Below are 25,418 nucleotides of genomic sequence, written 5' to 3'. Positions count from 1 at the left end.
TGTTTTCCTAGTATTTTTTAAGTCCTAAAAAAAAAGCATCATACCATGACCGTGCTGCTGACCCAAAAACACATTGAGGTGGACTTATTATTACCATCCTTTATATAGTGAGCTTCACACTACAGCAGGCAGAGGTGCCATAGAAGTGAACGGAGAGGGCAAGTCTTCTCAGGCGGTGGCACCATGAAGGACGTAGAGGGGGCGCCCACATAATGGAGGCAGATAAGGGTCCCGGTGATAGCGCTGAGATGCAGGACGACATTCACACTGTGCATTCAGCTATGCACACAGGTCCACATTTACTCGTCTCTGTGGACAGAAAAGTGCAACAATAAAACAGGTACCGCCTGGTATCATACGCAGGCCGCTAGAAGCGCACACACCGGCATTTGCAGGAACAGACTGGTGTATGAACAGAGCCTATAATGTATCAGTCTAAAGTCCGACAGAGGGATACAATGCAGCAAACCCTCAGCTGTGAGAGTATTCCAGTTCACATATGGCAAGCTGACATGGTGATGTTGAACAGAAAGGTGCAGCCCTGCTAATCCATCATCATCGGCTTCCATGCAGGATAACAGTTGCTGTTACGCGCTTGTTCACATGGACAGGACTGAGGGTACAATGAATATTCATCATGGAGTATTTGTTGTGCTGATGCCCCGATGTGCCCCCCGGAGGCAGATCCCAGCGCCTCCGCTCCATGTCTTGGCAGCAGATTAATGAAGTGGCGGCGCGGGCTACATGCGCCATCCCTGCACTTCTGTAATTGAGTCTTGTATTTAAATGAGAACTATCAATTATTAACATTATTTAAACCCTGAGATAAAACCTGGGCTCCCTCCATTCATCAAGCCTGAGCAGCTCCGCCGGAGCGCAGAGCGTAAGACCGCAGCGGCGCAGGATGGCGATAGGCGGAGAAGAGACACAAAGCTCCTTATTAATTCATGTCCCTGGACCATTAGTGTGAGTGATGCCCCCAGCCCCCTCCTTCACCACTAATTATGTTGTATGTTTTCAGCCCCTTGAAGGGGATGATATTAAAAACGTGCGGCATTAATATCCGTAATGTCTGCGCGGTTCAGAAGTCGTCCATTTCATGGCCCTACATATCAGAAATAAGGATTCAACATGGCGCTGCTGCTCTCCACAGTTCTGTGTCGTACGTCATAGTCAGGGGCTAATTAGCAGCGAGACCCCCGGGGTCCAACGTTGTATTGTCCTACACAATCATCATCTCATGTGAAGAAAAAGAACAGTTAAAGGGCAACTCCAGTCACTGCCGAAAGAGACAAGAAGGAGGCACAAAGTATCCCTGAGACACAGAATAAAGACATTTTACAACAGATTTTACTCAAACCCTTTATTTTCAGTCCATCCCATCACGTCTCAGGATGGAGCAAAGACTTCATATTCTTATAACCCTGGGCAAACCTTTCCCTTGTGATTAATGTCACATTTCAGGAACAGAGGACGGGAAGGGGTAAGGCTGCCCCAATACAGAAGAATATGCTATAATACTGCCCCAATACAGAAGAATATGCTATAATACCGCCCCAATACAGAAGAATATGCTATAATACCGCCCCAATACAGAAGAATATGCTATAATACCGCCCCAATACAGAAGAGTATGCTATAATACCGCCCCAATACAGAAGAATATGCTATAATACTGCCCCAATACAGAAGAATATGCTATAATACTGCCCCAATACAGAAGAATATGCTATAATACCGCCCCAATACAGAAGAATATGCTATAATACTGCCCCAATACAGAAGAATATGCTATAATACTGCCCCAATACAGAAGAATATACTATAATACTGCCCCAATACAGAAGAATATACTATAATACTGCCCCAATACAGAAGAATATGCTATAATACTGCCCCAATACAGAAGAATATGCTATAATACCGCCCCAATACAGAAGAATATGCTATAATACTGCCCCAATACAGAAGAATATGCTATAATACTGCCCCAATACAGAAGAATATACTATAATACTGCCCCAATACAGAAGAATATACTATAATACTGCCCCAATACAGAAGAATATGCTATAATACTGCCCCAATACAGAAGAATATGCTATAATACCGCCCCAATACAGAAGAATATGCTATAGCACTGGCCCAATACAGAAGAATATGCTATAATACCGCCCCAATACAGAAGAATATACTATACTATAATACTGCCCCAATACAGAAGAATATACTATAATACTGCCCCAATACAGAAGAATATGCTATAATACTGCCCCAATACAGAAGAATATGCTATAATACTGCCCCAATACAGAAGAATATGCTATAGCACTGGCCCAATACAGAAGAATATGCTATAATACCGCCCCAATACAGAAGAATATACTATACTACAATACTGCCCCAATACAGAAGAATATGCTATAATACCGCCCCAATACAGAAGAGTATGCTATAATACTGCCCCAATACAGAAGAATATGCTATAATACCGCCCCAATACAGAAGAATATGCTATAATACCGCCCCAATACAGAAGAATATGCTATAATACTGCCCCAATACAGAAGAATATACTATAATACTGCCCCAATACAGAAGAATATGCTATAATACCGCCCCAATACAGAAGAGTATACTATAATACCGCCCCAATACAGAAGAATATGCTAGAATACTGCCCCAATACAGAAGAATATGCTATAATACTGCCCCAATACAGAAGAATATACTATAATACTGCCCCAATACAGAAGAATATACTATACTATAATACTGCCCCAATACAGAAGAATATGCTATAATACCGCCCCAATACAGAAGAATATGCTATAATACTGCCCCAATACAGAAGAATATGCTATAATACTGCCCCAATACAGAAGAATATGCTATAATACCGCCCCAATACAGAAGAGTATGCCAGAATACTGCCCCAATACAGAAGAATATGCTATAATACTGCCCCAATACAGAAGAATATACTATAATACTGCCCCAATACAGAAGAATATGCTAGAATACTGCCCCAATACAGAAGAATATGCTATAATACTGCCCCAATACAGAAGAATATACTATAATACTGCCCCAATACAGAAGAATATGCTAGAATACTGCCCCAATACAGAAGAATATACTATAATACTGCCCCAATACAGAAGAATATGCTATAATACTGCCCCAATACAGAAGAATATGCTAGAATACTGCCCCAATACAGAAGAATATACTATAATACTGCCCCAATACAGAAGAATATGCTATAATACTGCCCCAATACAGAATATGCTATAATACTGCCCCCAATACAGAAGAATATGCTATAATACTGCCCCAATACAGAAGAATATACTATACTATAATACTGCCCTAATACAGAAGAATATGCTATAATACTGCCCCAATACAGAAGAATATGCTATAATACTGCCCCAATACAGAAGAATATACTATAAAACTGCCCCAATACAGAAGAATATACTATAAAACTGCCCCAATACAGAAGAATATGCTATAATACTGCCCCAATACAGAAGAATATGCTATAATACTGCCCCAATACAGAAGAATATGCTATAGCACTGGCCCAATACAGAAGAATATGCTATAATACCGCCCCAATACAGAAGAATATACTATACTATAATACTGCCCCAATACAGAAGAATATGCTATGTTATAATACTGCCCCAATACAGAAGAATATGAAATAAAACTGCCCCAATACAGAAGAATATGCTATAATACTGCCCCAATACAGAAGAATATACTATACTACAATACTGCCCCAATACAGAAGAATATGCTATAACACTGCCCCAATACAGAAGAATATGCTATAATACTGCCCCAATACAGAAGAATATGCTATAATACTACACCAATACAGAAGAATATACTATAATACTGCCCCAATACAGAAGAATATGCTATAATACCGCCCCAATACAGAAGAGTATGCTATAATACTGCCCCAATACAGAAGAGTATGCTATAATACTGCCCCAATACAGAAGAATATGCTATAATACCGCCCCAATACAGAAGAATATACTATAATACTGCCCCAATACAGAAAAATATGCTATAATACTGCCCCAATACAGAAGAATATGCTATAATACTGCCCCAATACAGAACAATATACTATAATACTGCCCCAAAACAGAAGAATATGCTATAATACTGCCCCAATACAGAAGAATATGCTATAATACTGCCCCAATACAGAAGAATATGCTATAATACTACCCCAATACAGAAGAATATACTATAATACTGCCCCAATACAGAAGAATATGCTATAATACCGCCCCAATACAGAAGAGTATGCTATAATACCGCCCCAATACAGAAGAATATGCTATAATACCGGCCCAATACAGAAAAATATACTATAATACCGCCCCAATACAGAAGAATATGCTATAATACTGCCCTAATACAGAAGAATATGCTATAATACTGCCCCAATACAGAAGGATATGCTATAATACTGCCCCAATACAGAAGAATATGCTATAATACCGCCTCAATACAGAAGAATATGCTATAATACCGCCCCAATACAGAAGAATATGGTATAATACTGCCCCAATACAGAAGAATATGCTATAATACTGCCCCAATACAGAAGAATATGGTATAATACTGCCCCAATACAGAAGAATATGCTATAATACTGCCCCAATACAGAAGAATATGCTATAATACTGTCCCAGTACAGAAGAATATACTATACTACAATACTGCCCCAATACAGAAGAATATACTATAATACTGCCCCAATACAGAAGAATATACTATAACACTGCCCCAATACAGAATATGCTATAATACTGCCCCAATACAGAAGAATATGCTATAATACTGCCCCAATACAGAAGAATATACTATAAAACTGCCCCAATACAGAAGAATATGCTATAATACTGCCCCAATACAGAAGAATATGCTATAATACTGCCCCAATACAGAAGAATATGCTATAATACTACCCCAATACAGAAGAATATACTATAATACTGCCCCAATACAGAATAATATACTATAAAACTGCCCCAATACAGAAGAATATGCTATAATACTACCCCAATACAGAAGAATATACTATAATACTGCCCCAATACAGAAGAATATGCTATAATACCGCCCCAATACAGAAGAGTATGCTATAATACTGCCCCAATACAGAAGAATATGCTATAACACTGCCCCAATACAGAAGAATGTACTATAATACTGCCCCATTACAGAAGAATATATACTATAATACTGCCCCAATACAGAAGAATATGCTATAATACTGCCCCAATACAGAAGAATATACTATACTATACTATAATACTGCCCCAATACAGAAGAATATGCTATAACACTGCCCCAATACAGAAGATTATGCTATAATACTGCCCCAATACAGAAGAATATACTATAATACTGCCACAATACAGAAGAATATACTATACTATAATACTACCCCAATACAGAATAATACACTATACTATAATACTGCTCCAATACAAAATAATATATTCTAATCCTGCCCAAATACAGAATAATATACTATACTATACTATAATACTGCCTCCTATGTACAAGAATATAACTACTATAATACTGCGTCCTATGTACAAGAATATAACTACTATAATACTGCCTCCTATGTACAAGAATACAACTACTATAATACTGCTCCTATGTACAAGAATATAACTACTATAATACTGCTCCTATGTACAAGAATATAACTACTATAATACTGCCTCCTATGTACAAGAATATAACTACTATAATACTGCTCCTATGTACAAGAATATAACTACTATAATACTGCTCTTATGTACAAGAATATATCTACTATAATACTGCTCCTATGTACAAGAATATAACTGCTATAATACTGCTCCTATGTACAGGAATATAACTACTATAATGCTGCTCCTATGTACAAGAATATAACTACTATAATACTGCTCCTATGTACAAGAATATAACTACTATAATACTGCCTCCTATGTACAAGAGTATAACTACTATAATACTGCTCCTGTGTACAAGAATATAACTACTATAATACTGCTCCTATGTACAGGAATATAACTACTATAATACTGCTCCTATGTACAAGAATATAACTACTATAATACTGCTCCTATGTACAAGAATATAACTACTATAATACTGCTCCTATGTACAATATAACTACTATAATACTGCCTTCTATGTACAAGAATATAACTACTATAATACTGCTCCTATGTACAAGAATATAACTACTATAATACTGCTCCTATGTACAGGAATATAACTACTATAATACTGCCTCCTATGTACAAGAATATAACTACTATAATACTGCTCCTATGTACAAGAATATAACTACTATAATACTGTTCCTATGTACAGAATATAACTACTATAATACTGCCTCCTATGTACAAGAATATAACTACTATAATACTGCTCCTATGTACAAGAATATAACTACTATAATACTGCTCCTATGTACAGAATATAACTACTATAATACTGCTCCTATGTACAAGAATATAACTACTATAATACTGCTCCTATGTACAGGAATATAACTACTATAATACTGCTCCTATGTACAAGAATATAACTACTATAATACTGCTCCTATGTACAAGAATATAACTACTATAATACTGCCTCCTATGTACAAGAATATAACTACTATAATACTGCTCCTATGTACAGGAATATAACTACTATAATACTGCTCCTATGTACAAGAATATAACTACTATAATACTGCTCCTCTGTACAAGAATATAACTACTATAATACTGCTCCTATGTACAAGAATATAACTACTATAATACTGCTCCTATGTACAAGAATATAACTACTATAATACTGCCTTCTATGTACAAGAATATAACTACTATAATACTGCTCCTATGTACAAGAATATAACTACTATAATACTGCTCCTATGTACAAGAATAACTACTATAATACTGCTCCTATGTACAAGATATAACTACTATAATACTACCTCCTATGTACAAGAATATAACTACTATAATACTGCTCCTATGTACAAGAATATAACTACTATAATACTGCCTTCTATGTACAAGAATATAACTACTATAATACTGCTCCTATGTACAAGAATATAACTACTATAATACTGCTCCTATGTACAGGAATATAACTACTACTACTCTACAGTATACAGATGGTGGTCCCATACACAGGGATGTTATGTGGGGGTCTCTCCGGTTCTCTGGAGTCTTCTCGGTCTTTCCTGGATCTGTGGTTTGCCTCATTCTTCTCAGGGTTATGATCGCCCTCAGAGGGGCCACAAATCCAGTAATGACGGTTGTGTGTGGAGAAGATGGAGGGAGAGTCCTGACACGGATCATTATGAAGTGAGAGCGATGCTCCTGAGGCGCGCCGTCCGGTAACGTAATATCTGGTGAACTTTACACCACTTTCTCTGGTTTCCTCCTCCATTAATTTCTGCATCCAGATGTCTGCTGCTCATATCATATCCAGTAACACAAGACGAGTACGAGCGCAAGGCGGCTGCAGAAAATTGATCAATATTTGCAAGGGGAAGGTCAGTGTGTCCTCTGCATCGTCCTGGCTGTGAGCGGTGCCCGGGGCCCCGAGGCTGCACTGCGGACCCTACACCATGGAGCACCATCTGCAGCCACGGCAGGAACAGCTCTGAAAGTTTTCTCTTTTAAATTTCTTAGTTTCAAGATCTCTGCTTGCAGCCAGTGGAGTCCAGGATAGCGGTGTTGTTTAGCTCATAGAGGTTTGTCTGCACTGATACATTGTAACAGCACAGTTGTATTAGGTGAGGATTAGGTTTTCTGGCCTCTAGATGGGAATGAGGAAATTTGTATTCACTGGCAGCAATTAGAGATCTTGAAAATGATGAGGAAACAACATATAATTATGTATTGAGGATCAGACGCCCCTCCCCCTCTATTTGTGGACTCATACATAGCACCGCCCCTGCAGAACTGAAGACCGGCGCTAACAATCTTGCTGCAGAGCATCAAGGTCCTGACTTTTGGGGTGTCTCCTATTATCACCCCTCGGTGCAGCATCTGGTGACGTCCGCGCAGTTGGAGTTGACATTTGCTGGGGTGTTGTGGGCCACACACAGTGCCTGGATCATTTAACGCCACCTCGCAGGAAGTGTAGTGACTCGTTACAGTGTATCGGTCGCACCTCTGTTATAAAAGCGTATTTTATCTGTGCGTAACGATCGCCAATAAAACCTAATTATACAATTGTAAAGGCGCCGCCCGGATCCGCTGAGAATAAAACCGCTGACACGATCTGGAAGGATATGAAACGCGCCCCTCCAGCAGCCTCTTTATCTTCTCCCAGCCTGGCAGTGCCCGCCGCCTTTCAAGCCTGTGCCAAATCCTCTGGTTGACAGTTGTATCGTAGACTCCATGAATTTATAACTGTCACCCAAAGAATACGTTCCCTGGCTCCGAGCCTCGCTGAGCCTCGCCAAAACCAATCCCAGCGCACAGCAACGATTAAATAACTTCTGGTCACATGAAGGCGATGAAATCATCACACTGCAGCAGGAGAGGAGCAGAGCCCCCCCTCCGGACCCCCAGTAACCCCTGTGATCTCATCATTACCCCATGAGGATTATCTAGTACGTGACCTGCCCCGGATCGGCCACTGCGCCACCTGCCCCGGATCGGCCACTGCGCCACCTGCCCCGGATCAGCCAGTGAGCCACCTGCCCCGGATCGGCCAGTGAGCCACCTGCCCCGGATCGGCCAGTGAGCCACCTGCCCCGGATCGTCTAGTGAGAGACCTGCCCCGGATCGTCTAGTGAGAGACCTGCCCCGGATCGTCTAGTGAGAGACCTGCCCCGGATCGGCCAGTGAGAGACCTGCCCCGGATCGGCCAGTGAGAGACCTGCCCCGGATCGTCCACTGCGCCACCTGCCCCGGATAGGCCAGTGAGCCACCTGCCCCGGATCGGCCAGTGAGCCACCTGCCCCGGATCGGCCAGTGAGAGACCTGCCCCGGATTGGCCAGTGAGAGACCTGCCCCGGATCGGCCAGTGAGAGACCTGCCCCGGATCGGCCAGTGAGAGACCTGCCCCGGATCGGCCAGTGAGAGACCTGCCCCGGATCGGCCAGTGAGAGACCTGCCCCGGATCGGCCAGTGAGAGACCTGCCCCGGATCGGCCAGTGAGAGACCTGCCCCGGATCGGTCAGTGAGAGACCTGCCCCGGATCGTCCAGTGAGAGACCTGCCCCGGATCGTCCAGTGAGCCACCTGCCCCGGATCGGCTACTGCGCCACCTGCCCCGAATCGTCCAGTGAGAGACCTGCCCCGGATCGGCCAGTGAGCGACCTGCCCCGGATCGGCCAGTGAGAGACCTGCCCCGGATCGTCTAGTGAGAGACCTGCCCCGGATCGGCCAGTGAGAGACCTGCCCCGGATCGTCTAGTGAGAGACCTGCCCCGGATCGTCTAGTGAGAGACCTGCCCCGGATCGGCCAGTGAGCGACCTGCCCCGGATCGTCTAGTGAGAGACCTGCCCCGGATCGTCTAGTGAGAGACCTGCCCCGGATCGTCTAGTGAGAGACCTGCCCCGGATCGTCTAGTGAGAGACCTGCCCCAGATCGTCTAGTGAGAGACCTGCCCCGGATCGTCTAGTGAGCGACCTGCCCCGGATCGTCCAGTGAGCGACCTGCCCCGAATCGTCTAGTGAGAGACCTGCCCCGGATCGGCCAGTGAGCGACCTGCCCCGGATCGTCTAGTGAGCGACCTGCCCCGGATCGGCCACTTCATAATTGTCCGCCTTTCTATTCCGCAAAAATATGAAGCATGCCCTACTATTGTCCGTACAGATCGGTCCGCAGCATTCAAGAGAATGGATCCGCAAAGTGCGGATGACATACAGAATGGTTTCTGTATGTCGTGCGTTTTTTGCGGATCCGTTTCCATATTTTTTAAGGCCTTAATAATGTATTTATTTTTCCTTCCATTTTTAGCGGACTGTAAAAAACCGGAAGACATACCAAGGTAATTTGTCCGCAAAACGCGTACACACAGTTCCGTTATTTTCGGACCGCAAATCAGAAAGGATTACATACGGTCATATGAATGTACCCTAAGGGGAAAAACGTCTGAAAAATTGCCACAATGTCAAAAATGGCAAGTGAAAAACACAAGGAAACGGTCTTAAACATCAGAAAACGGCAGTGTTTGTGGGCAGCTTATACTTTCCGATCAGTCAGACGTGACATCCGGCCGCCGCGTTCCTTTACAGCCATAGGACATGTATACAGGGGGCACTATGAGGACATGTATACAGGGGGCACTATGAGGACATGTATACAGGGGGCACTATGAGGACATGTATACAGGGGGCACTATGAGGACATGTATACAGGGGGCACTATGAGGACATGTATACAGGGGGCACTATGAGGACATGTGTACAGGGGGCACTATGAGGACATGTATACAGGGGGCACTGTGAGGACATGTATACAGGGGGCACTGTGAGGACATGTATACAGGGGGCACTATGAGGACATGTATACAGGGGGCACTGTGAGGACATGTATACAGGGGGCACTGTGAGGACATGTATACAGGGGGCACTGTGAGGACATGTATACAGGGGGCACTGTGAGGACATGTATACAGGGGGCACTGTGAGGACATGTATACAGGGGGCACTGTGAGGACATGTATACAGGGGGCACTGTGAGGACATGTATACAGGGGGCACTATGAGGACATGTATACAGGGGGCACTATGAGGACATGTATACAGGGGGCACTGTGAGGACATGTATACAGGGGGCACTGTGAGGACATGTATACAGGGGGCACTGTGAGGACATGTATACAGGGGGCACTGTGAGGACATGTATACAGGGGGCACTATGAGGACATGTATACAGGGGGCACTGTGAGGACATGTATACAGGAGGCACTGTGAGGACATGTATACAGGGGGCACTATGTAGACTATTATAGATACTAGGGGCACTATGGGGGCCATGATATGTTGAGGGGTTACTACAGAGGGACATAATATATACTGAAGGCACTGCATGGGTTTAAATAAAATAAAATAAATATTTTTTTTTATAAAAAGCGCCTACAAAATTTTGCTCTTTTTCATGGTGTTAAAAATTGATGCAAAACGGCCATTAAAAACTAAGAGCGTTTTTTCACTGATAAACATCTGAGAAAAGGATGTGGAAAAGGCCCCTTAATTGTAGGGGGGGGGGGCTGTTTTGACGGCCATCAAACAAAAGGCCGTGTGTATAACCCCATAGACTTCAAAGGTTCTTAAAAAAGTTATGTGACGGCCATTAAAAACACGGACATCAGTCGGCCATTTTTCGCTGTTGTGTGAATGCAGCCTAAAGACGTTCCCGGATCGCACAATGACAGCAGCGCCTCAGCTCTGTGGTGTGATCCATTTTTAATGCTTATCTGTCCTACTTCATACACTGAATGGGGGAGAATTTCTGCATAATTAATACAGAAAGGATGTTTATCCCCCGCTCAGCGCGTCCCCCCGAGCGCCTCCACCCCCAGATATCACCACGGGCTCCGCTGATAAACAGCGCCCTCTCTGGCTGAGGCTGGGACTACATCTGCAGCCCACAGGAGGAGCGATTCATGCAGGACAGCTGCTGGTACGCTTCACTTCATGTACTGTGCAGGGGAATACAGTCTACTGCCCCCTGTTATCAGCCATGTCAGGGGAGAGGACGACTGTAGGACAGGAGAATACAGTCTATTGCCCCCTGTTATCAGCCATTTCAGGGGAGAGGATGACTGTAGGACAGGAGAATACAGTCTATTGCCCCCTGTTATCAGCCATTTCAGGGGAGAGGATGACTGTAGGACAGGAGAATACAGTCTATTGCCCCCTGTTATCAGCCATGTCAGGGGAGAGGACGACTGTAGGACAGGAGGATACAGTCTATTGCCCCCTGTTATCAGCCATTTCAGGGGAGAGGATGACTGTAGGACAGGAGAATACAGTCTATTGCCCCCTGTTATCAGCCATTTCAGGGAGAGAGGATGACTGTAGGACAGGAGAATACAGTCTATTGCCCCCTGTTATCAGCCATTTCAGGAGAGAGGATGACTGTAGGACAGGAGAATACAGTCTATTGCCCCCTGTTATCAGCCATTTCAGAGGAAGGGATGACTGTAGGACAGGAGAATACAGTCTATTGCTCCCCTGTTATCAGCCATTTCAGGGGAGAGGATGACTGTAGGACAGGAGAATACAGTCTATTGCCTCCTGTTATCAGCCATTTACAGGGGAGAGGATGACTGTAGGACAGGAGAATACAGTCTACTTGCCTCCTGTTATCAGCCATTTCAGGGGAGAGGATGACTGTAGGACAGGAGAATACAGTCTATTGCCCCCTGTTATCAGCCATTTCAGGGGAGAGGATGACTGTAGGACAGGAGAATACAGTCTATTGCCCCCTGTTATCAGCCATGTCAGGGGAGAGGATGACTGTAGGACAGGAGAATACAGTCTATTGCCCCCTGTTATCAGCCATTTCAGGGGAGAGGATGACTGTAGGACAGGAGAATACAGTCTATTGCCCCCTGTTATCAGCCATTTCAGGGGAGAGGATGACTGTAGGACAGGAGAATACAGTCTATTGCCCCCTGTTATCAGCCATTTCAGGGGAGAGGATGACTGTAGGACAGGAGAATACAGTCTATTGCCGCCTGTTATCAGCCATTTCAGGGGAGAGGATGACTGTAGGACAGGAGAATACAGTCTATTGCCGCCCTGTTATCAGCCATTTCAGGGGAGAGGATGACTGTAGGACAGGAGAATACAGTCTATTGCCCCCTGTTATCAGCCATTTCAGGGGAGAGGATGACTGTAGGACAGGAGAATACAGTCTATTGCCTCCTGTTATCAGCCATTTCAGGGGAGAGGATGACTGTAGGACAGGAGGAATACAGTCTACTGCCCCCTGTTATCAGCCATTTCAGGGGAGAGGATGACTGTAGGACAGGAGAATACAGTCTACTGCCCCTGTTATCAGCCATTTCAGGGGAGAGGATGACTGTAGGACAGGAGAATACAATCTATTGCTCCCTGTTATCAGCCATGTCAGGGGAGAGGATGACTGTAGGACAGGAGAATACAGTCTATTGCCTCCTGTTATCAGCCATTCAGGGGAGAGGATGACTGTAGGACAGGAGAATACAGTCTATTGCCCCTGTTATCAGCCATTTCAGGGGAGAGGATGACTGTAGGACAGGAGAATACAGTCTATTGCCTCCTGTTATCGGCCATTTCAGGGAGAGAATGACTGTAGGACAGGAGAATACAGTCTATTGCCTCCTATTATCAGCCATTTCAGGGGAGAGGATGACATGTAGGACAGGAGAATACAGTCTATTGCCCCCTGTTATCAGCCATGTCAGGGGAGAGGATGACTGTAGGACAGGAGAATACAGTCTATTGCCCCCTGTTATCAGCCATGTCAGGGGAGAGGATGACTGTAGGACAGGAGAATACAGTCTATTGCCCCCTGTTATCAGCCATTTCAGGGGAGAGGATGACTGTAGGACAGGAGAATACAGTCTATTGCCGCCTGTTATCAGCCATTCAGGGGAGAGGATGACTGTAGGACAGGAGAATACAGTCTATTGCTCCTGTTATCAGCCATTTCAGGGGGAGAATGACTGTAGGACAGGAGAATACAATCTATTGCCCCCTGTTATCAGCCATTTCAGGGGAGAGGATGACTGTAGGACAGGAGAATACAGTCTATTGCCCCCTGTTATCAGCCATGTCAGGGGAGAGGATGACTGTAGGACAGGAGAATACAGTCTATTGCCCCCTGTTATCAGCCATTTCAGGAGAGAGGATGACTGTAGGGCAGGAGAATACAGTCTATTGCCTCCTGTTATCAGCCATTTCAGGGGAGAGGATGACAGTAGGACAGGAGAATACAGTCTATTGCCCCCTGTTATCAGCCATTTCAGGGGAGAGGATGACTGTAGGACAGGAGAATACAGTCTATTGCCTCCTGTTATCAGCCATTTCAGGGGAGAGGATGACTGTAGGACAGGAGAATACAGTCTATTGCCCCCTGTTATCAGCCATGTCAGGGGAGAGGATGACTGTAGGACAGGAGAATACAGTCTATTGCCTCCTGTTATCAGCCATTTCAGGGGAGAGGATGACTGTAGGACAGGAGAATACAGTCTATTGCTCCCTGTTATCAGCCATTTCAGGGGAGAGGATGACTGTAGGACAGGAGAATACAATCTATTGCCGCCTGTTATCAGCCATTTCAGGGGAGAGGATGACTGTAGGACAGGAGAATACAGTCTATTGCTCCCTGTTATCAGCCATTTCAGGGGGAGATGACTGTAGGACAGTAGAATACAATCTATTGCCCCCTGTTATCAGCCATTTCAGGGGAGAGGATGACTGTAGGACAGGAGAATATGGTCTACTGCCCCCTGTTATCAGCCATTTCAGGGGAGAGGATGACTGTAGGACAGGAGAATACAGTCTACTTGCCCCCTGTTATCAGCCATTTCAGGGAGAGGATGACTGTAGGACAGGAGAATACAGTCTACTGCCCCCTGTTATCAGCCATTTCAGGGGAGAGGATGACTGTAGGACAGGAGAATACAGTCTACTGCCCCCTGTTATCAGCCATTTCAGGGGAGAGGATGACTGTAGGACAGGAGAATACAGTCTACTGCCCCCTGTTATCAGCCATTTCAGGGGAGAGGATGACTGTAGGACAGGAGAATACAATCTATTGCTCCCTGTTATCAGCCATTTCAGGGGAGAGGATGACTGTAGGACAGGAGAATACAGTCTATTGCTCCCTGTTATCAGCCATGTCAGGGGAGAGGATGACTGTAGGACAGGAGAATACAGTCTATTGCTCCCTGTTATCAGCCATTTCAGGGGAGAGGATGACTGTAGGACAGGAGAATACAATCTATTGCTCCCTGTTATCAGCCATTTCAGGGAGAGGATGACTGTAGGACAGGAGAATACAGTCTATTGCTCCCTGTTATCAGCCATTTCAGGGGAGAGGACTGACTGTAGGACAGGAGAATACAGTCTATTGCCCCTGTTCTCAGCCATTTCAGGGGAGAGGATGACTGTAGGACAGGAGAATACCAGTCTATTGCCCCCTGTTATCAGCCATTTCAGGGGAGAGGATGACTGTAGGACAGGAGAATACAGTCTACTGCCCCCTGTTATCAGCCATTTCAGGGGAGAGGATGACTGTAGGACAGGAGAATACAGTCTATTGCCCCCTGTTATCAGCCATTTCAGGGGAGAGGATGACTGTAGGACAGGAGAATACAGTCTATTGCCTCCTGTTATCAGCCATTTCAGGGGAGAGGATGACTGTAGGACAGGAGAATACAGTCTATTGCCCCTGTTATCAGCCATTTCAGGGGAGAGGATGACTGTAGGACAGGAGAATACAGTCTATTGCCCCCTGTTATCAGCCATTTCAGGGGAGAGGATGACTGTAGGACAGGAGAATACAGTCTATTGCCCCCTGTTATCAGCCATTTCAGGGGAGAGGATGACTGTAGGACAGGAGAATACAGTCTATTGCCCCCTGTTATCAGCCATTTCAGGGAGAGGATGACTGTAGGACAGGAGAATACAGTCTATTGCCCCCTGTTATCAGCCATTTCAGGGGAGAGGATGACTGTAGGACAGGAGAATACAGTCTATTGCCCCCTGTTATCAGCCATTTCAGGGAGAGAGGATGACTGTAGGACAGGAGAATACAGTCTATTGCCCCCTGTTATCAGCCATTTCAGGGGAGAGGATGACTGTAGGACAGGAGAATACAGTCTATTGCCCCCTGTTATCAGCCATTTCAGGGGAGAGGATGACTGTAGGACAGGAGAATACAGTCTATTGCCCCCTGTTATCAGCCATTTCAGGGGAGAGGATGACTGTAGGACAGGAGAATACAGTCTATTGCCCCTGTTATCAGCCATTTCAGGGGAGAGGATGACTGTAGGACAGGAGAATACAGTCTATTGCCTCCTGTTATCAGCCATTTCAGGAGAGAGGATGGCTGTAGGACAGGAGAATACAATCTATTTCCCCCTGTTATCAGCCATTTCAGGGGAGAGGATGACTGTAGGACAGGAGAATACAGTCTATTGCTCCCTGTTATCAGCCATTTCAGGGGAGAGGATGACTGTAGGACAGGAGAATACAGTCTATTGCTCCCTGTTATCAGCCATTTCAGGGGAGAGGACGACTGTAGGACAGGAGAATACAGTCTATTGCTCCCTGTTATCAGCCATTTCAGGCCGGGGGAGGATGACTGTATTTTCACAATTATCAGGTCAGGCATATTAGTATGACATGATGATTCTGCCTGAAATCTCCATAGTCCCGACAACGCCCATCGATGCTCGTACAGCCCTAATCTTACAGGAGGACTCCGCTTGCTTTATGTCTGTGATGCAGACAGATACATTGCATCTATCATGAAGATCACTTTCTTACTGTAAGAGTTAATGCAGCGATACAATGTATCACTGCTGCGTCGCTCAGATCTGCGCTATGAATTCTCGATACTTGGAGTTTTTAATAATGCACAACTGTCATAAAATCTACAAGAAGGAAAAAAAATATTGTTTTTCTGATTCTTCTGGAGCAAATCTGCCGTTCAAGCTGCAAAGTGAAATGTGATTAAAGCGTCGCCGGCTCCTGTCCCGAGATCTGATTTTATTATTTTTAGAAATGTATCTTTCATATGAAATATTAAGTCATCACGCTCCATACAAATTCCATTACAAGAACTTGACATCGGCGGAGGCTGAGAGAAGCTGTGCGCTGGGGAGCTGTCCGCCATACGGGAGGCTGGCGTGGATCTCCGTACCGCGCTCTCTCTCAGGTTTCGGCACAAAGTTTGATGTGGATTAATATACTGAGGTGAATAACAGCTTCTGATAAGTCCTTCTCAGCATTGATTGGTGGGATTAAGAATGGCGTCTTCGGCGCTGATGATTACATTACACCCACAGGTGAACGTCTCACACTCCACGATGGCAGCGAGCGGTTCTTACAAGGGATCCTAATTGATGGCGGGTACAATCATTAGAATTTATCCGCCTGCTGCGATAACAATATAGAAGTGAAGCGTTTCTATTCGCAGACTGAGGAGTCTCCGGTGGGAAGGATTCTCCTCTAGTGGCCGGCGCACACACGCGCAGCAGGCGACAAGCTGTAGCAAGGTGGTCTGCACTCAGCGCGGCACCAATCTGCCGACAGAACTGAGGAATGGCGGGCCTCACTATGAAGTGACCTTTACACCACCGTCGTACCTCATTTTAGATCCTGCACCATCGTTTTCCTGCAATGCTCTGCAGACACAGGCCGTCTGGCAGACCTCACCCGCAGAGCATCCTGTGCTCACTGCCTGCCCCAGAAATCAGCAGAACCTAAGGGATCGGAGAGGCTGAAAAACCATTAAATGGGAACTCACAAAAAGGAGTCCTGTGCAAATGAAGTATTACTGCAATATAGAGGAGATATCTCTGCTGGTGGCGCCCTCTGCTGGTCCTTCTTCTGGTCCACCTGCTCCTGCACTCGAGGTGGGCGGACATGGTCAGTAGCTTCTGCCCCCCCCCCCCTCTCGGCATAGTGATCTTATAGAGAGGCAGGTGACACGGGACAGACATCTTTTCATTCATTCCCCCTAAATCCATAGAAATATATAGATCTCCCTCTAGACGGTGCAGAAGAAACTGTGGGGGCATTATATACCACATGCATCTCTGGGGGGGACTATCCAGGGGAAAAGGGGTTAATGCTTTCTGCGAGATGCAGGGGCTTGAAGAGCTATTGTCCACCCACAGAAAGGAGAGAAAGTCCCCCAGATATGAGAGTAAAAATGTTCAATTTGTGGAAAATCCCCTTAATAAGTAAGGTACGCAAGTAAGGCTTTTCGCTTAGCGTTTTCCCTTTCCGCTACTGAGATCTGTCATAGGGTCAAATAGCGGGAGAAAACGCTTCATTCGTTGTCAATGGGGACAAAACTGAACTGAAGGGAACGGAGTCACCAGAATGCATTACGTTCCGTTTGGTTGCGTTCCCATCGTGGACAGAATAACGCTGCAAGCAGAGCAAGGCGGATCCGTCCTGCACACAGCCAACGGGGACAGATCCGTTTTCTCTGACACAATAGAAAACGGATCCGTCCCCCTTTACTTTCAATGGAGTTCATGACGGATCCGTCTTGGCTATATAAGACATAATACAACCTGATCCGCCCATAACGGATGCAGGTGGTTGCATTATCAGAACGGAAGCGTTTCTGCTGATCCATGACGGATCCATTACCTTATCAATTACCGTGGCTCCTGGGAGAAGCTCTTTAAAGTGCGGACTGAGGCACTGCAATGGGGGTCACAACCAGGCCTTGATTCCTGTGAAGGGACTACATGACTGCAGCGTCCTGAGACATGGTGTGAATGGTATTTCTCACTGTGCCCCACAACTTACAGGAGATGGTGCACGCCACGGAGTCTATGGACGGACTACAACCATCTGAGCCCGTCAATTGTGCGGCCATGTTTAGAGTAAAGGACGCAGCATCCCTGTGATAAATAGGCTCTGATTTTCTTCATAATCTCTAATCCCCACCCTGCTGCTCTCTAGCCACGCCCCATTGTAATCTGGTCACACCCTGATGATCTCTAGCCACACCTCCACTGCAATCTAGCAATGCCTTGATGCTATAGCCACACCCCACTGCAATCTAGCCACGCCCTGATGCTCTCTAGCCACACCCCACTGCAATCTAGCCACACCCTGATGCTCTCTAGCCACACTCCACTGCAATCTAGCCACACCCTGATGCTCTCTAGCCACACCCTGATGCTCTCTAGCCACACCCCACTGCAATCTAGCCACGCCCTGATGCTCTCTAGCCACACCCCACTGCAATCTAGCCACACTCTGATGCTCTCTAGCCACCCCCCATTGCAATCTAGCCACGCCCTGGTGTTCTCTAGCCACACCCCACTGCAATCTAGCCACACCCTGATGCTCTCTAGCCACCCCCATTGCAATCTAGCCACGCCCTGGTGTTCTCTAGCCACACCCCACTGCAATCTAGCCACACCCTGATGCTCTCTAGCCACGCCCCACACTGAATTTAGAGCAGTCATTCATATGAAGGGACATGATCAGTACACTAAGCCCATCAGATTTCATGTCTGACACATTGGGGTGTTAGTCCGCCTCGGGCTGTATGACCGCTATATCTGTGCAACAATTTTTTCTGCAATTGACTGCTCCCCCTAAGAAACAAACTGTGCCAGCCATTACTATCAGGAGAATAGACGTTTTGTATGTTTATGCGTTTGCAGAATACTTTTCCGCATATACAGAGGGATACGTGAGCGCCATTGTCTCCTCTGAGTGAAGCAGACACGATCTGCCCGGGGCCCCGACCCTTCATATCCTGACGGTTGCAGGTGTTTAATACACGTTGAATTGGTCGTCGTTCCTCTCATTATGCAGATGAGATTAGTGAGAGGGTGACGTCTGTGGCGCGGTATAAATAACGGATGATTAGTTTATTATCTGATGACAGGTAAAGCTGATTTACTGCCGCTCCAGCCGCCTCATCGCTGCGCCGCCTCTACTTTAGCACAGCGTTCGGTATTAGCGTCTGCCACACAATGCCGACCACACGGAGCTTTTCATCAAGGCGACCAATATCCCATTTACATGGAAACGCAAGGCTTTTAATTTAATTGGTTTTCATGGAGCCGACTGTGTGGTGGGATCCCTGAGGATAACGGAGAGACGAACCGCAGCTCCGAACTAAGTTCAAAGACTTCTCTTCTGCCACCCAATGTGAAAAGAAATGATTGCGAGGAGAATCGCTCGCTCACCTCTCGCCATCGCCGTCCGCTTTTCTCATAGTGGCAACAAAAGGGGTGAAATCCTCCAATAATCCAGCTCCCAGGAGATTGCGAAAGTCCTGCAAGAACAGGACCCTACACGAGGGGTCAAGGACGGATTTCAGCAGATGTGTCCTTATTAGCAAAGGATAAAAGAAGAGGAAATGTGCAGCGCCACCTACAGGCCAACAGGAAATGGCAGCGCCACCTACAGGCCAACGGCAAAGGGCAGCGCCACCTACAGGCCAGTGGGAAACGACAGAGCCACCTACAGGCCAACAGGAGTGCCACCTACAGGCCAACAGGAGTGCCACCTACAGGCCAACAGGAGTGCCACCTACAGGCCAACAGGAAAGGGCAGCGCCACCTACAGGCCAGCGGGAAACGTCAGCGCTACCTACAGGCCAGCGGGAAACGTCAGCGCCACCTACAGGCCAACAGGAAACGGCAGTGTCACTTATAGGCCAACGGGAAATGGCAGCGCCACCTATAGGCCAAAAGGAAATGGAAGCGCCACCTACAGACCAACAGGAAACATTAGCGCCACCTACAGGCCAACAGGAAACATTAGCGCCACCTACAGGGCAACAGGAAACGGCAGAGCCACCTACAGGGCAACAGGAAACAGCAGCGTCACTTATAGGCCAACGAGAAATGGCAGCGCCACAGAGAGGCTAACGGGAAATGGCAGCACCACCTACAGGCCAACAGGAAACATTAGCGCCACCTACAGGCCAACGGGAAATGGCAGCGCCACAGAGAGGCTAACGGGAAATGGCAGCACCACCTACAGGCCAACAGGAAACATTAGCGCCACCTACAGGCCAACGGGAAATGGCAGCGCCACAGTGAGGCTAACGGGAAATGGCAGCACCACCTACAGGCCAACAGGAAAAGCAGAGCCACCACAGGGCAGCCTGGTTTGAAGATTAATCATTGTATAAAGTTTTGCAACTTTCTAAAATACTTTGTGCCACAATTTCAGCCTCGATTGGGGAAGGAAAAGATCGACCCTTCACCCCTACAAGATGAAGAGCAGAAGGAAGCCGTCCTGTGACATCTTTTCCCGGGGCTCTGGCGCTTGGCAGACATTTCACAGACGCTCATTATGACACATTACAGGGTGGTCTGCTTCAGAGACCCTTTCTTCTATGCCCTATAAGGCCATGTTTAGCTCCTAGAGGGGGAGGGGTGGTCTCTGGGGCCCTTCTCTATGAGTCCCTGTATAGCTGCTCCCCCTCCATGATCAGCGGTCTCGGGGCCATCAGGGGATATCCCGCTGTGTGAACTGAGGCGCATTTCTAATATTAACGCTATAAAGATGAAATAACAGGAGCGGATATTCGCACCCCCACAGCTGACATGAATGAACTCCTTAAAGGGCTTCTGTCCCCCCACTAAAGTCATTTTTTTGGGGGGGCTAGTTAAATTCCTTATACTGCGATATATGAAAATATAATGGTGTTACTTACTTTCCTTCAGCCGTTTCTTATAAAAATGAACTTTTATAATATGTAAATTAGGTCTCTACCAGCAAGTAGGGCGTCTACTTGCTGGTAGCCGCCGCAAAAAAACGCCCCCCTCGTCGTGTTGATTGACAGGGCCAGCCGCGATCTCCTCCTCCGGCCGGCCTTGTCAGCATTTCAAAAATCGTGCGTCTGTGTTCATTCGGCGCAGGCGCTCTGAGATGAGGAGGCTCGCCTCCTCAGCACTCCCTCAGTACGCCTGCGGCGATGACGCCTTCTCTTTCGGTGATGTCATCGGCGCACTGAGGGAGTGCTGAGGAGGCGAGCCTCCTCATCTCAGAGCGCCTGCGCCGAATGAACACAGACGCACGATTTTTGAAATGCTGACAAGGCCGGCCGGAGGAGGAGATCGCGGCTGGCCCTGTCAATCAACACGACGAGGGGGGCGTTTTTTTGCGGCGGCTACCAGCAAGTAGACGCCCTACTTGCTGGTAGAGACCTAATTTACATATTATAAAAGTTCATTTTTATAAGAAACGGCTGAAGGAAAGTAAGTAACACCATTATATTTTCATATATCGCAGTATAAGGAATTTAACTAGCCCCCCCAAAAAAATGACTTTAGTGGGGGGACAGAAGCCCTTTAAGGTCAAGTCCTTAGTAGAACTCACGCTTACAGGTGGATGGACACGTTACCACAGCCCCCCACACCGCAGTGCCACAGACGGTTGCAGCAGGACCTCTATGACACCACACATCGATTTCCTCCCTGGTCCTGACCGTTACTTCTCTAACAGGAAGAGACATGAGGGCAGCCAATCAGCAGCCTGCCTCCTATCACCGCCCCTTCCTGTGCCGATCAGCAGGAAGTGATCTGTAATAAATACTGCAGGAGGAGCATGTGGCCCCTGGATGGAACAGTATAGCATCGTAGCCATGCAGTGCCCCTCAGGCGGACGCCCACTGCGGCTCCACAGACGAGACCACAAGAAATGTTATCATCCAGATGGAAGCCTCGGAGAATCTCGCTCTGCGACACATTAATCAAAGCTGCGGTTTCTTACCTGATAAACTGGAATCCATTTTAAAGATGTCGGAGAGACGGTTATTAACGGGCTCATAGGGCGAATCCTCCAGCAGCTCATTTCCTACAGGAGACAGAAAAAATGAATATTATACTGCTATTAGTTATCAGTGACACCATGTAACAGCGCAGGAAAGTAACATACACAGCTACAGTAATACGGTGTAATAGTATATATAGTAATAATACAATGTATCGGCACGGCGCAGGAAAGTAACATACACAGCTACAGTAATACGGTGTAATAGTATATATAGTAATAATACAATGTATCGGCACGGCGCAGGAAAGTAACATACACAGCTACAGTAATACGGTGTAATAGTATATATAGTAATAATACAATGTATCGGCACGGCGCAGGAAAGTAACATACACAGCTACAGTAATACGGTGTAATAGTATATATAGTAATAATACAATGTATCGGCACGGCGCAGGAAAGTAACATACACAGCTACAGTAAGGGTGTAATAGTATATATAGTAATAATACAATGTATCGGCACGGCGCAGGAAAGTAACATACACAGCTACAGTAATACGGTGTAATAGTATATATAGTAATAATACAATGTATCGGCACGGCGCAGGAAAGTAACATACACAGCTACAGTAATACGGTGTAATAGTATATATATACAGACGTGGACAAAATTGTTGGTACCCTTTGGTCAATGAAAGAAAAAGTCACAATGGTCACAGAAATAACTTTAATCTGACAAAAGTAATAATAAATTAAAATTCTATAAATGTTAACCAATGAAAGTCAGACATTGTTTTTCAACCATGCTTCAACAGAATTATGTAAAAAAATAAACTCATGAAACAGGCATGGACAAAAATGATGGTACCCCTAGAAAACACAGAACATAATGTGACCAAAGGGACATGTTAATTCAAGGTGTGTCCACTAATTAGCATCACAGGTGTCTACAACCTTGTAATCAGCCATTGGGCCTATATATATGGCTCCAGGTAATCACTGTGTTGTTTGGTGATATGGTGTGTACCACACTCGACATGGACCAGAGGAAGCAAAGGAAAGAGCTGTCTCAAGAGATCAGAAAGAAAATTATAGACAAGCATGTTAAAGGTAAAGGCTATAAGACCATCTCCAAGCAACTAGATGTTCCTGTGAGTACAGTTGCACATATTATTCATAAGTTTAAGATCCATGGGACTGTAGCCAACCTCCCTGGACGTGGCCGCAGGAGGAAAATTGATGACAAATCTAAGAGACGGATAATCCGAATGGTAACAAAAGAGCCTAGAAAGACTTCTAAAGAGATTCAAGGTGAACTTCATGCTCAAGGAACATCAGTGTCAGATCGCACCATCCGTCGTTGTTTGAGCCAAAGTGGACTACATGGGAGACGACCAAGGAGGACACCATTGTTGAAAACGAATCATAAAAAAGCAAGACTGGAATATGCCAAACTACATGTTGACAAGCCACAAAGCTTCTGGGAGAATGTCCTGTGGACAGATGAGACAAAAATCGAAGTTTTTGCCAAGGCACATCAGCTGTATGTTCACAGACGAAAAAATGAAGCATATCAAGAAAAGAACACTGTCCCTACTGTGAAACATGGAGGAGGCTCTGTTATGTTCTGGGGCTGCTTTGCTGCGTCTGGCACAGGGTGTCTTGAATCTGTGCAGGGTACAATGAAATCTCAAGACTATCAAGGAATTCTAGAGAGAAATGTACTAGCCAGTGTCAGAAAGCTTGGTCTCAGTCGCAGGTCATGGGTCTTGCAACAGGACAATGACCCAAAACACACCGCTAAAAACACCCAAGAATGGCTAAGAGGAAAAAATTGGACTATTCTAAAGTGGCCTTCTATGAGCCCTGACCTCAATCCTATTGAGCATCTTTGGAAGGAGCTGAAACATGCAGTCTGGAAAAGGCACCCTTCAAACCGGACACAACTGGAGCAGTTTGCTCATGAGGAGTGGGCCAAAATACCTGCTGAGAGGTGCAGATGTCTCATTGACAGTTACAGGAAGCGTTTGATTGCAGTGATTGCCTCAAAAGGTTGCGCAACAAAATATTAAGTTAGGGGTACCATCATTTTTGTCCATGCCTGTTTCATGAGTTTATTTTTTTACATAATTCTGTTGAAGCATGGTTGAAAAACAATGTCTGACTTTCATTGGTTAACATTTATAGAATTTTAATTTATTATTACTTTTGTCAGATTAAAGTTATTTCTGTGACCATTGTGACTTTTTCTTTCATTGACCAAAGGGTACCAACAATTTTGTCCACGTCTGTATATATATATATATATATATATAGTAATAATACAATGTATCGGCACGGTGCAGGAAAGTAACATACACAGCTACAGTAATACGGTGTAATAGTATATATAGTAATAATACAATGTATCGGCACGGTGCAGGAAAGTAACATACACAGCTACAGTAATACGGTGTAATAGTATATATATATATATATATATATATATATAGTAATAATACAATGTATCGGCACGGTGCAGGAAAGTAACATACACAGCTACAGTAATACGGTGTAATAGTATATATATATATATATATATATATATATATATAGTAATAATACAATGTATCGGCACGGTGCAGGAAAGTAACATACACAGCTACAGTAATACGGTGTAATAGTATATATATATATATATATATATATAGTAATAATACAATGTATCGGCACGGTGCAGGAAAGTAACATACACAGCTACAGTAATACGGTGTAATAGTATATATATATATATATATATATAGTAATAATACAATGTATCGGCACGGTGCAGGAAAGTAACATACACAGCTACAGTAATACGGTGTAATAATATATATATATATATATAGTAATAATACAATGTATCGGCACGGTGCAGGAAAGTAACATACACAGCTACAGTAA

General features: G+C 45.2%; 1 protein-coding gene across 1 annotated transcript in view; it reads right to left on the bottom strand.

The window, feature by feature from the left end:
• Positions 1-25,418, bottom strand: part of GFRA1 (GDNF family receptor alpha 1) — a 162,558-nt gene that overhangs the window by 111,486 nt on the left and 25,654 nt on the right. Inside the window, exon 3 of the mRNA XM_044300273.1 lies at positions 22,489-22,572. Within this exon, the coding sequence (XP_044156208.1) occupies positions 22,489-22,572 (84 nt within the window). The remainder of the gene's footprint in view (positions 1-22,488; positions 22,573-25,418) is intronic.

The sequence above is a fragment of the Bufo gargarizans genome, chromosome 6 (assembly GCF_014858855.1).
Source record: "Bufo gargarizans isolate SCDJY-AF-19 chromosome 6, ASM1485885v1, whole genome shotgun sequence".
NCBI lineage: Eukaryota > Metazoa > Chordata > Amphibia > Anura > Bufonidae > Bufo > Bufo gargarizans.
This window is presented reverse-complemented; position numbering and strand designations above follow the sequence as displayed.